This window comes from Tachysurus vachellii, chromosome 24 (assembly GCF_030014155.1).
Source record: "Tachysurus vachellii isolate PV-2020 chromosome 24, HZAU_Pvac_v1, whole genome shotgun sequence".
Taxonomy (NCBI): Eukaryota; Metazoa; Chordata; class Actinopteri; order Siluriformes; family Bagridae; genus Tachysurus; species Tachysurus vachellii.
Window position 1 is genome coordinate 5,593,141 of NC_083483.1, and position 13,006 is coordinate 5,606,146.

A 13,006-nucleotide genomic window follows, 5' to 3' on the forward strand; every position below is an offset into this window, starting at 1 on the left:
CGGATAAACACTTTGTACAGATGAGCAGGTTGGGAAAGAAAAGCATCTCAGGACGATGCACAAACCTTTCGATGTGCTGCAATAGCAGTATTACTATAGTGTTCCTAATAAAGTGCTCATCTTAATCGAGTACAAACCACGATTAGTCTTTCAAAATATGAACCATTATGACTCGAGTATAAGATGTAACTCTATGTGACTAAATGTATATAATATAAATGGCATTATCATTCTGTAACCCAGATAGCCATCATATTCATGACTTCTTGAAGCCGTGTTAATAACACAGCCCACCCTTCTCCTTCGTCACTGTGCCTTCAGAGGGCTATTAAAAACCAGCAGAAGGCAAAACCATATTTGTCCGTAAAGTCCCACCCACTTTGCTTTCCTGTATGTCATCCAGCGACCTATTGTTTCCTTTATCCCATCTTGGATCAGATTGTTCTATCTTTCTATCTATGGAAATCCTTCAAAATCATGCCTGAATACTTCATTTCATGTGGCAGGTGTGCCATGAGTCATGCTCTGCATATCTGTATCCTCAGTCCTCTGATTATATTTTTGTCCTGTGGAATCTGATGGGTCTCCTTCCACTGGCTGACCTACTTCTCTGAAACTCTGCCCCGTAGGCTTGAGTTTGACTCTCGCTACTGGACGGAGAGCGGACACACGTTTTTACCTCGGTTTACTCAACACACCCAGACCCTCCACACAGCTATGGAGCAAGAGCCTGCAGAGGAGACTGAGACTCAGGGTGGGTTGATCATGGATCCATTTCATTTTCTTCATACTGTGGAAACTCACAATCCAAACTGCATAGCATTTAACTTCCTACATGTCGGTGTAAACAGACACGGGTTAGCTTAGCCTCTAGAGGTTTTCTTAACGCCTGTAAAAACCGAAGCTTAATAAAAGTCAGGGTGTGTTTTCCTTTACTGTATAATATATCACCAATGAGAAACGTCTCGCTTAAAAACAGAAGTCGTCGACTTTAAATAACAAATAGCAGTTATATAACTGAGGATCGGCTTTGTAGCCTGTGATCTGCACAACATGTTTCAACGGTAACCTTCATGTTAGACACATTTCCACAAATTAGCCAATGTACTGGATGCTGTTTATGGCTGTAACAAAACTCAGGCTAATAATAGAAGATAATACGGATGGGGTTAAGGGGTATTTAGCTTAGTGTTGGGGTACATTGCTTAGTGTAAACTTGCACATGAAGAATTGCACTCCTAAGGTCTTGACCTTTGTGTTATGTTCACTCTTGGACACGTCGGTTCTGTTCGGGTCAAACAGAACTGGGACATTATTGGGTTTTTTTAAAAGCACAGAAATGAAAAAATATATATACAGAAAATGTTATTAGACATTTTGTCTTTATCTTAATCCCAAAGCATCTGGAAAACATTTGTGAATAATGAATGAATTTGTTGGCATACATCTATAAAAATTCATTGTTTCAATTAATAATTATTATTTTGAACTGATATTTTAAAGACAGAGATTTCTCTTTGTTTTCTTACCAAAATTAAGTCTTCAGAGTTTTTAAGATACATTCCAGTGTGTACGTCTCCAAGAATCCTATATTGTGCTACCTGTTTTTGGGACTCAAAATTCTTCAATAAGTAGAATAGAATTCCATCCAACTGATCCATCTTTGGGGGCACAGTGGCTTAGTGGTTAGCACGTACACCTCACACCTCCAGGGTCATTGTGTGTGTGGAGTTTGCATGTTCTCCCCGTGCCTCGGGGGTTTCCGCCGGGTACTCCGGTTTCCTCCCCCAGTCCAAGGACATGCATGGTAGGTTGATTGGCATCTCTGGAAAATTGTCCATAGTGTGTGATTGCATGAGTGAATGAGTGTGTGTGTGTGTGCCCTGTAATGGGTTGGCACGCCGTCCAGGGTGTATCCTGCCTTGATGTCCGATGACGCCTGAGCACAGGCTCCCCGTGACCCGAGGTAGTTCGGATAAGCGGTAGAAGATGAATGAATGAATGATCCATCTTTGTATTTATTTATAAATGTCTGTCTATTTAAGGTTTCTGTGAGAACATGTCATGGAAGTGGAGCTTCCAGCAGCTAAAACAAAGTAAAACATCTGAGGAATGAGTCGATACCAAGAAGCAGAAAAGAACTCTCTAGAATCTAAATTGAATTAAAGCACCATTATGTCTGTTAGTAAAATATTTACAGATGGGTGAAGGAATGAACGGAAAACCTGTAATGTAAAGTGTCTTAGAAAGGTGTTGGGCCATCATGAGTTGGCAGAAACGTCTTAAATGTGTTAGACACATGTCACTGGAACTGCACAGGAAGTATGAACACGTTACTTTCCACAAGATAATCCCAAAATTGGTGTTTTGATGTTGATGATGATGATGATGATGATGATGATGATGATGTGTCCAAAAACTCCCAGTGATATTCAGCTGGATTGAGATCCATTGACTATGAAATTTAAATCAATTTCCCACTAAACAAACCATTCAGAAAGCTCTTGTGCCCTTTGAATGGAGGCGTGGTCATCTTGGGGAAAGGCCACTCCCATTCGCAATGGAAGTATTGCATCATAGGATAAAGGAGATCAGTCAGAAGAGCTTTGTATTGATTTGCATTGATGCTTTATATCCAATCAATCCAGCAAAACAAACACACAAAATTATAGAGTAGTTTTTGTGGTAGTGTGTCACTCGTCTGTACCAGTCACAAGCTGCTAGCTAGTAAGTAGAAGTAGATTTATGCTAGCTGATGATTGGGGGAATAATATCATGGAATTAAATGAGGACACATTGAGTCATGTGCTGGCTTTTTGTTCATCTTCACCATAAAAAACTCTAAAAATGAGTTTGTGCTTATGTATTCTCCTTTGTGCTTGTATAATCTTCTTCTCCATCTTGTGTTCAATGCCACAGGAGTTCCTCCGGATGCCGAGCTGGCAGCAGCTATTATGAAAAGACATTTTCGACCATCTCTGATTAAATCCGAAGCGTGGGAGGGATATAAATTTGCCAATCTGGAGATTAAAATCAAAGAGTCGACTGATTGTTACGGTGCTGTGCTGTGGCCCTCAGTACGTTTTCTTTTTGGTGATCAGACTATTCAAGTATTCAAACCATTGTTTTGTAATTACCATATTTATCTTCTTTTTTTTTTCTCAACCAGGCCATGGTGTTGTGTCATTTTCTTGACATGCATCAGGAAAAATATAACCTTCTAGACAAGAAAGTCATTGAGATTGGTGCTGGAACGGGATTGGTTACAATAGTGTGCAGCATTCTAGGTAAGAACGATGTATGATCTTAGTTAGCATCTTAATCTTTTAGTGTCAGTATCTTTAAATCATTTTTTTCATAACTTCCAGGTGCAAAAGTGACGTCCACCGACCTCCCAGACGTCCTTGGTAACCTGCACTACAACGTGAGCCGCAACACCAGGGGACGCTGTCGCTACGATCCCCATGTGACCGAGCTCACCTGGGGGCAGCAGCTAGAAGAGCGTTTCCCACGCGCATCCTGTCGCTATGACTACCTCATGGCAGCAGATGTTGTCTACTCCCATCCGTACCTCAACGAACTGATGGAGACCTTCGAACACCTGTGCTCAGAGGACACGGTTATATTCTGGGCCATGCGGTTTCGCCTGGACCCTGAGAATAGCTTTGTGGAACGTTTTAGAGCGCGTTTTCATTTGGAGGAGCTTTATGACCTGCCCAGCTTGCATATCAAATTGTACAGAGCGCAGAAGAACGTCTCAGGCTTGTAGAGCTTCTGGAGCTGCAGCGTAGAGAGGTCGGGATGTAACTGGGGTGTGATAATAAAATGCTTTAAAAACTTTCACTCGGCAGCTAACAATATTCCAAATTATTGAATGTTCATATTAATGTGTGTGTGAATAAAGCAGATACAAAGCTATATTCCCAAAAGCATCAATTTAACTATGGTGCTTCACAGCGAACTGGCTCTCAGGCCTGAGATTTGAACACAAAGCCTGCCATTAGAACAGATCTCTTTTAGACTCCTTTACTAAACATCATTATTTAATCCAGTATTTCCAAGAACTGAATCGAAACAGAGGTTAAAATAGTTAAGACCAAACTGAAGAGTGACAGTTGAACTCATCCTTATGCGTTAATCCACACACCCTCCTACCTCGGGCACTTTTCATTCCTGGTGCAAACCCCTGGGCCCCTTCTCTATTCCGCATGTCTCGTCGATGACTGTGTTGTATAAAAATAACCAGGAGAGACAAGGAAGAGCTACACAAACAATACGAACCAATTTATCTGATTATTATTGAAGAAAGCCAGCCATACATTTGCCAGTGTTACAAATCTTGTATATTTGCAGCCATGTGAAGTTTAAAAACTTCAACTTCTGGTTAGTTTCTCAGCATTAAATGAACTCCCTTTAATGCTTAAAAGTGCAGCCTACTGCAGTCTAATGATGCTTTAATCTGTGAGATTAAAGAGTGTCTTAAAATAAAATACATGATATTACACATTTCGTGTAAAAATAACTTATAAACTGCTTTGTATTTGTGGAATAAACCTCATGTCAAAAGCCTGACATTTGTTTACTAATGTGCATTTATTTATTTGACGTGAACTACAGTTAATACTGTGAGGATCCGAATCAGGCTGAATTCGATGTGATCCTGTAACCGATTGGAAAAGATTTCTTTTTCCTGGAAATGTTTAAAGAGAATTTATACATTGTTTTATAGATTTGACAGATTGTTTGTCTGATCGCTTATTACTATGACGATGATGTAAGTAGTTTTGTGTGAATGCTAGCTTTTGTGCGTGTCGTGTTTATAACAATTTACAGCATTTTAACTTGGATTTAATTGACTTCTACAGTAAACATCAGGTCAAATGAATCTATTCTGGGACCCTGTGTGATGAATTAGGTGCTAATTTAGATGAACTCGTATTCCACTCTCTATAAACACACGCCTTAAATCTTTCAGTTAAACCTTTTACAAATAATTATTTATATCGCAGAAGGTATTATACTGTACATATGCCACATTTGGCAATTCAAAAAGATTGTCACTGATGCTCAGTGTGCCCAAGTTTAACTTTTTGTGTGCATAATATATTCAATTAGATTCAATATTCTTTCATAATATAATCACATAAATGAATTATTTATATTTTATCATTCTGTTGAGTAAATTCGCAGATTACAGATGGCAGGTTGTAGCCTGGTGATTTACTTTGCTTCAGGATAATTCGGTTCAGAGTTGAGATTTATTAAGGAGGTGTAACATAATGCACATCATAACATTCTTCAAGGCAACAGTCCTGCTGGTTGTGTTACACGTAGAAGTAAACACACTCCTGCTCACATATAGCACATAGAATGGATGTGATACCCAGAAAGGATTTTTTTATAGAAGGAGTCTCTTGGTATATAAACTATACAGACACCATATCATACTTTTCAAAATAGCATATCTAATGCAAAGGGATTTTGTTAAGCTTTAAAAGAGTGGAGATTAATCCTGGATGTGATGTCACCTCTACTCTGCCACCCTGCTCTCTTCCATCCCAAGGTCGGGGAGTTAAATCGGCTGCCAGCTTTGCAATGTTTTTGTTGTTGTTGTTTGTTTGTGCGGGGTTTTTTTGGGTTTTTTTTTGTGATTAGGGAAACACGAGACGATGCAGAAAGAAATTAGATCATGAGGGTTAGTTAATGTCAGGGTTACCAAAGATTTCCAAACTCTCTGAATGGATGCAACACCTGTCACATTGAGTTTCCCATCTGCATAAAGCATTAAGTGTAAACATAACAATTGTAAAAATACACAGAGTAAACAGTGTGTGACTGGATACTAGAGGGAGAAGCATAAATCACACCTACATGTTTAATCAGATATTTAGTAAAAGTTTAAGGAGATTCTGAGAGTTTGGTTCAGTAAGTTCTGACAGCGACGTTCCTGCAACGTTGTAAAAACTGTCACCAGAGTTTAACAACATTCCAACAGAATAACTTTGGGTGAACATTAGAGCTAAAAGTTCTGTTTAAACCCTAAACTAATAAATGCTGACAAAATGTACGGAGATGTAACTTAAAAGACTTACAGTTACTCATGTGACATAACACGTAACATGTAACCGAGTGTCATGATGATCAGCAACTCCTTCCATAAATAGAAAGCCCCGTTTTGTGTGGATCTTTCAGCAAGCTTCATGTATCTCTTTCTAATTTTAATCTGGGCTCCGGTGATGTTGGGAGTGTCTACTATGATGCTGGTCGACTATAATTCTGTCTGTACGAAGCCTGAAAATGCAGAAAGACACGGTTACCTGGACACAGCTGGGAATCAGCTGACTGCAGGTATGTGTGGGGTGGATTTACGTCTCCGGCGCATGATGGACTAATCATCTGGGATCATTTTAAGCATTTTTTTTATTTAGTTTTGATACAGTGTTCATAGTTTTCCTAAACAAGAAGCTTTGTACACAGTGGTTTGAACATCCTGCATGGCTTCAAAGTTGAAATATAGCAGCTATTGTTAAAAGAATTTCTATGTGTAACACATTGATAAAAAAAAAGTAAAATAATCAAAAAAATTGTTAAAATTTAATAATTTTAACAAAGCTTCATTTCACTCTGTAAACGTCACTCATTTAGAGCATGAAGTGAATAATGATTTTTAATGTTTTAAAGGTTTTCTTGAATATTACATTCTACCAGTGCAAAGACATAGTGATGGAGAGAATCATATCCGAGTGCACAGACCGAGAGGAAACAGAAGAGGAAACAAAAAAGGAAGACGGTCAGTACATTTAAACAACATTGAAAAGAATTTGAAATAAAATTTTGCCTGCAATTATGTCAATTTGTTGTGTAAAATTTGTGCCAACACAAGACTCTCAGTGCTGTGATTTTGCTCTTATCTCGCGGCTCAGACCTCAGCGGTGTGGAGCGTCAGAAAGCCTGGGAACCAAACTTCTACTGCAATGTGACCAAGGAGATTCATTACTATGCTGGACATGAAATCAGGATCTATGAGTCTCTTGATACTTATGGTGCCACCATCTGGCCTGCGGTGAGAATCACTTAAAGCACTTTAAACAAACAAATACTGTACCTTTAATAAAATACCTTCAACAATGATTGGAACCTTTCAGGAAAATGGATAACATATGACAAGAGATATTTTGAGCTACAGAGATATTGAGATATGTCTTGTTTTATTCAAACATGTTTTATGTATAAATGGATTTTATTTACATTAAGTGGTAGCTCAGTGGTTAAAGTGTTGGACTATTAATCAGGTTGTAAAGTCAAATACCAAGACCATCAAGCTGCCACTGTTAAGCCCTCAAAAAAGGCCCATAACTCTAAAATCCTCATTTGAATAAATAAAATAAATATAAGGTCCTCTGGATGTCGGACAAATTTCCGAAAAACAGCAATTATTTTTGCCCTGGAGAGAATAAATAGTGCTGAGACGCGTCCAGTAATGTTTTATAAGGTTTGAGACCTTAATAAAGTCCTATAAGGAATCTTGATCATCCATGCAGGATGTTTTAAAGCTCATACTGTGCAGGTTCCATCTTTATCACAGATCCCAGTTTTTCAGTAGGATTTAACTCCAGACACTGAGAAGGTCTTGAGGTCACGCCTCAGAAGCAGCAGTCAGAAAACAGCCCTTAAGCACCAGAGTGACCCGAGTATCAGGTGATTTGCCATGTATGCAGCCTCCCTTTTGTTGCCAAAAATCCTGATGACCAAAAAGTTATTTTTGCTTCATCTGGCAACGGCACACAAATCTAATAATGCTCAGTAAAATTCAGATGTTCCACTATGTGAACCGCTATCAGGAACGTCTTCAAAGAGCAAATTGTTAAGAAACGTTTTATTTTTAAACTGGAGCTTCACCAGAATTGAAACTGTGCAATTCTAAAACCATTAAAAAAAAAATCATCATCTTCTCCAACATTCTCATTGTTGTTGACCTGTGAGGTTGATAGTCTGCTCCTGGGTGCAAATCCTGGCAAATACTCAACAGTTTCTGACATGTGAAACTTTTTATTATGGCACTAGTTGTGCTTTAACTGTGTATTTTTTTTTTTTATATCAACTATCATTTTTATGCAGGTCAGCAACAACCGTCTGTTGCTTTGGTACCGGAAGAGAGTTTACATGTGTACAAGTGTGTTTTTCTATGAACTTATTTGTCTCCTATCTGTGGTGTGTTCAAACTTCATGAGATACTTGAAGTAGTTTTCATGAGAACCCATTGCATGACAATATTCTAATCACAAGACATATTTTAAATTATAGGATTATTACAGATTGTAAAACAAACGAATTATCCGTCCTGTATTATGTTATTATAAGTAATAACCTGTGCAATCCAGTCATGCGTCATACATAGCAGAGGCTTGGGATAACCGTCACTGCTTTTTTTTGAGTAATACTTACTAATACTAGTTCTTTTAAAACATGTAGGGAGTCGCACTATGTCGGTATCTGGATTCTAATCGAAGAACGATTGATCTGCAAGACAAAGCAGTCTTAGAGCTTGGAGCAGGAACTGGCTTGGTATCCATTGTGGCCAGCCTCTTGGGTGAGTTAAATCACTGATATACACATTCAATATGGCTGTCAGTTTATATCGAACACATGAACGTTTGTGTGTTTTAGACAATGATAATGTTGTGCTCTACAGGTGCTTGGGTCACCGCCAGTGACCTTCCTGAACTCATGGGAAACCTGCGATGTAACTTGAGCAGAAACACAAGAGGATACTGTAGATACACACCCCAAGTGGCAGTGGTGACATGGGGCTATGACCTTGAGCAAACCTTTCCCCGCTCTGTTTATCGATACGATTACATTTTGGCCGCAGACGTAGTCTACCATCATGACTTCTTAGTCGAGCTGTTAGTGACCATGCGCCATTTCTGCCAACCAGGCACGACCCTGATCTGGGCCAATAAGATCCGCTTTGAGTCTGATCTGGTATTTACGGAGAACTTTAAAAAGACCTTTAACACCATGTTACTTGCAGATATGGGTGAGATTAAAATTTACTCTGCCACCATGAAAGATGAGGTTGAGGTAGAAAATGATTATCCAGTGATGGTGTTAGAGGATGCAGCGAAGCAGGAAACTGAGTCGGAAAAGCGCAACTTTGGAGATATTAACAAGATGCAGGATCAGTGTGCGGATGAGGATGAAGTGGAGGAATCCAACAGAGATTCACAGCAAAAGAATGTCAATACTACAGGAGAAGAAACTGAAGATAAGTGTGAAGATAAATACAAAGAAGGTAAATATTTGAAAGACATATATATAACTGTTGGGGGCACAGTGGCTTAGTGGTTAGCACGTTCGCCTCACACCTCCAGGGTCAGGGGTTCGATTCCCGCCTCCGCCTTGTGTGTGTGGAGTTTGCATGTTCTCGGGGGGTTTCCTCCGGGTACTCCGGTTTCCTCCCCCGGTCCAAAGACATGCATGGTAGGTTGATTGGCATCTCTGGAAAATTGTCCGTAGTGTGTGATTGCGTGAGTGAATGAGAGTGTGTGTGTGTGTGTCCTGCGATAGGTTGGCACTCCGTCCAGGGTGTATCCTGCCTTGATGCCCGATGACGCCTGAGATAGGCACAGGCTCCCCGTGACCCGAGGTAGTTCGGATAAGCGGTAGAAGATGAATGAATGAATGAATGAATATATAACTGTGTCATGTCTTTCCAGCAATCAGACACTGACAAAAGTCTGCTTACATCATCATTTGTGCAAAATGTTCCTCCTCTGCCTCTGTGTGGAACTTTTTGTCTGCTTCTGAGATGAAACCATTACTGGCATTGATTAGTTGCAAAAATCTAACATACTTTGTGTTTAGCAGAATCACATGACTCAGAGAGGAATGAACAGTCGGTCTTCCAGAGATGCTCTTCACCCAGCATGGAGTATAAACTAGACAAAGAGGTTTATAACTTTCATGGTCACAAAATCTGCATTGAAAATTCCAACAGTGACATCACATGTCCCGCTGTAAGTAGTCTCCTTAATTAAACGTTGTCTTATGTGAAAGCCGTCTGACGATAACTGACAAAAGATGGATAAAATCATTTCTGATGCGCTTTCTTTTCCAGGCAGTGGCTTTATGCAAATTCCTTGAAACACCAGCAGGTCGAGAGCAGATTGCTTTACATGACCGAACTGTACTAGAGCTGCATGCAGGAACAGGATTGCTGTCAATAGTAGCTACGCTGTTGGGTAGAGTATCAGTTTCACAATATAGGTATAGATATAGAACTTTATTTTATCAATAATTTATTACAAATTGGCTTGTAAAAGGTTAAATCGGCTTGTAGGTGCCAGAGTAACAGCTACAGACCAACCAGAAAGCTTGGAGAATCTAAGAAGTAACTTGTATCAAAATACAAGAAGTCATCAGCAGCACAAACCTCGGGTGGCAGCGCTAACACATGACCTCGAGCAAATCTTCCCCCATTCCAAGTGTCATTATGATTACGTGCTGGCAGCTGAGGCGCTCTACAACCACGACTGCTTTACTGAGCTATTGGTTTCCATGAAACATTTCTGCCAACCAGGCACAAATCTGATCTGGGCTATTAAAGTGTGTTACCCGTCTGACCTGATCTTCATTGACGACTTCAATAAAGCTTTCCATACCACCATGCTCGCAGAGCTGGATAGGGTGAGGATTTACTTGGCAACTCACAAAGCTCCAGACAATGAGGATGACCTGATGAACACAACAAGCATGGAGGAAGAGATGGAAAAGTGTCGGTCAGCATGGAACAACACAGAGGATGGGAATCCAACCAGGGAAAAGACACGAAACAGCCAAGATTGCAGTATAGATAGTGAAGAAAATAAGGGAAGATGTGAAGAAGCTGTTCTACGTCACCAGGAACTGAAGCATGAGCAAGAACTAAATGTAGGAACTGACAGTGAAGGAAAAGAGTCCCTGGTTCATGGTGAATCTGAGTCTTTTTTTACAGGTATTAAGATCAGTGCTAATGAATTACATCAACTTATTATGCTACATTTTTTTAATGTCATTTCACCTCCATTCTCAGATGAGTCAGATGAAGAGTCATCTTGTCAGAGGATTTGGGAATCCAAATTTTACTTTCCTGGCAAAGAGATTCACTACTTCATGGGTCAGAAAATCATCATAGAGGAGTCATTTGATTCGTACGGCGCCATGATTTGGCCTGCGGTGAGTGTCGATTGAGAACAGTGGAGGGTCGTTTAAAGTGGCAATCCACTGAATCTTGTAGTGATTTAGTGATTTCGTTGTACCATTTTACAGGCAGTGGCTCTTTGTAAATTCCTGGAAACAGCAAAAGGGAGCCAGCAAATTAATCTACATGACAAAACAGTTCTGGAGATTGGCGCAGGGACTGGGCTACTCTCAACTGCCATTACCTTGCTTGGTAGGTCTTACTTTACTTGTACAATTTTTTTCATTGTATACACAAACATACCATGTGATCAGTATTAAATTGTGTTCACAGGTGCCAAATTAACAGCCACAGATCTGCCAGAAATCTTAAATAATCTGAGATATAACCTCAATCGGAATACCAGGTGGCTGCGCAGACATGAACCTCAGGTAAAAGAATTGTCCTGGGGTTTCGAGTTAGAAAAAACCTTCCCTCGCTCCTTACACCACTACGACTACGTGCTGGCAGCCGACGTGGTTTACCATCATAACTTCCTAGACGAGCTTCTAGCCACCATGCATCATTTCTGTCAACCAGGCACAACTCTCATCTGGGCCAATAAGATACGATATCCGTCTGACCTGACCTTCTTAGAACACTTTGAGAACATTTTCCACACCACACTATTAGCGGAGCTGGAGGAGGTACGGATTTATAGCGCCACATATAAATCTTCATAAAGAAGAAGGGCAAGAATGAGATGATGTAGAATGAGATGGTGAAGAATTGAAGAACACATTGTAGAATTTCTCGGTTCAAATCCTCCTGGGAAGTTCGTAATTACGAAGTCAGGTGCAACGTGTCAAGCCTTCCACTTATACCCATCTGATGAAACTGGGTACGTCTTTGTGAGTTGGTTTTAAAGAATAGGCTCGTATATGCCAACAGAAAACCACTCCCTGTTACTAGCTGAGAGAAGATTTAGAGGTGTGTAAAAGTACTCTGTAGACAAACCCAGTGTGTCCATTATTTCCCAGTTGCTGAACAAAGCCTGGTGTTTCCATGTGCTTGATTAAACTTAAGGCCAGAAAGTTTCTGTAGGTGTTTAAATGTAGAGCAATGACAACTATACGGATAGAATAAAAGCTTAATGAACGCTTTAATCGAAGCACAGCTTTGTGTAAGTTTCATATTTCTCATATATGTTTGGATGATGTATTTTATTACTGCTGTAGAAACAGGAATTAAAAATCTAAACCTTTATTCGTTTCTAGTCTACAGTAATGTTCTCAACACTACCAGACACTCAGATATTATCACAAATATTAATAAGCAGAGAAATATAATTTAGTAAGGCAGGTGATATAGTATTATAACCCTCACTTAATGTCATACTGGCGATTATACATAAACACAGCAGTGTTTAAGCCAGGAATACTGTAGTGGTGTTAAATTGTAAATGTACGTCACTTGCCTAGATTTACTTCTCTTTATTGTTTTGAAAGTGAAAAACCCAAAAAATGATTCTGAAATATTTGCATATGCTGCTTGGAGGAATAATTTCATAAATATTTTGTGATTAATGTGTCTGTAATGTGAATTGTGTTCAATGCTGTTGGTTTTTATACCCGCCAAAAAAAAGGAATTGGATGCTGTATGTATGAAGTTATTTCTTAATGCATAATAAACATTTGTGGTCTATAGAATTGTAGACTATTTTAACAATAGACACTTTTCCCAAAGCAGCTTTAAACAATCATGTCCATCAGAGTCATTAGACTAAAAATAATTCAGGAATGACTGATGCATATGATCTCTTGTATGGAACTGAAGTTATTACCA

At 39.5% G+C, this 13,006-nt stretch overlaps 2 protein-coding genes across 5 annotated transcripts; both read left to right on the forward strand.

Moving 5' to 3' along the window:
- Window positions 1-402: 402 nt before the first annotated feature.
- Window positions 403-4,529, forward strand: mettl21e (methyltransferase like 21e). Its single transcript, XM_060860385.1, has 5 exons — window positions 403-506; window positions 630-754; window positions 2,920-3,077; window positions 3,170-3,287; window positions 3,369-4,529. The coding sequence occupies exons 1-5, from the start codon at window positions 478-480 to the stop codon at window positions 3,767-3,769; spliced, it is 831 nt and encodes a 276-aa protein (XP_060716368.1). The 5' UTR covers window positions 403-477; the 3' UTR covers window positions 3,770-4,529.
- A 1,709-nt stretch (window positions 4,530-6,238) lies between these two features.
- On the forward strand, window positions 6,239-12,792 carry LOC132839328 (uncharacterized). 4 transcript variants are annotated; one of them, XM_060860249.1, is made up of 11 exons: window positions 6,239-6,348; window positions 6,682-6,790; window positions 6,924-7,063; window positions 8,473-8,590; window positions 8,693-9,295; window positions 9,868-10,019; window positions 10,121-10,244; window positions 10,343-10,996; window positions 11,075-11,217; window positions 11,311-11,434; window positions 11,516-12,792. In XM_060860249.1, the coding sequence occupies exons 2-11, from the start codon at window positions 6,724-6,726 to the stop codon at window positions 11,902-11,904; spliced, it is 2,514 nt and encodes an 837-aa protein (XP_060716232.1). In that variant the 5' UTR covers window positions 6,239-6,348; window positions 6,682-6,723; the 3' UTR covers window positions 11,905-12,792. The 4 variants fall into 4 exon arrangements, with proteins under 4 accessions (XP_060716232.1, XP_060716235.1, XP_060716234.1 ...); XM_060860252.1 differs by having other exon boundaries at window positions 10,343-10,972; XM_060860251.1 differs by having other exon boundaries at window positions 9,871-10,019.
- Window positions 12,793-13,006: the final 214 nt, after the last annotated feature.

Bases quoted from the DNA above. Each gene is read 5' to 3' on its own strand.
- mettl21e (XM_060860385.1), top strand. From the start codon at position 478: ATGCCTGAATACTTCATTTCATGTGGCAG. The intron at 755-2,919 runs GTGGGTTGATCA...TCAATGCCACAG, and splicing joins AGAGGAGACTGAGACTCAGG to GAGTTCCTCCGGATGCCGAG. The intron at 3,078-3,169 runs GTACGTTTTCTT...TTTCTCAACCAG, and splicing joins GTGCTGTGCTGTGGCCCTCA to GCCATGGTGTTGTGTCATTT.
- LOC132839328 (XM_060860249.1), top strand. From the start codon at position 6,724: ATGGAGAGAATCATATCCGAGTGCACAGACCGAGAGGAAACAGAAGAG. The intron at 6,791-6,923 runs GTCAGTACATTT...CTCGCGGCTCAG, and splicing joins GGAAACAAAAAAGGAAGACG to ACCTCAGCGGTGTGGAGCGT. The intron at 10,245-10,342 runs GTAGAGTATCAG...ATCGGCTTGTAG, and splicing joins AATAGTAGCTACGCTGTTGG to GTGCCAGAGTAACAGCTACA.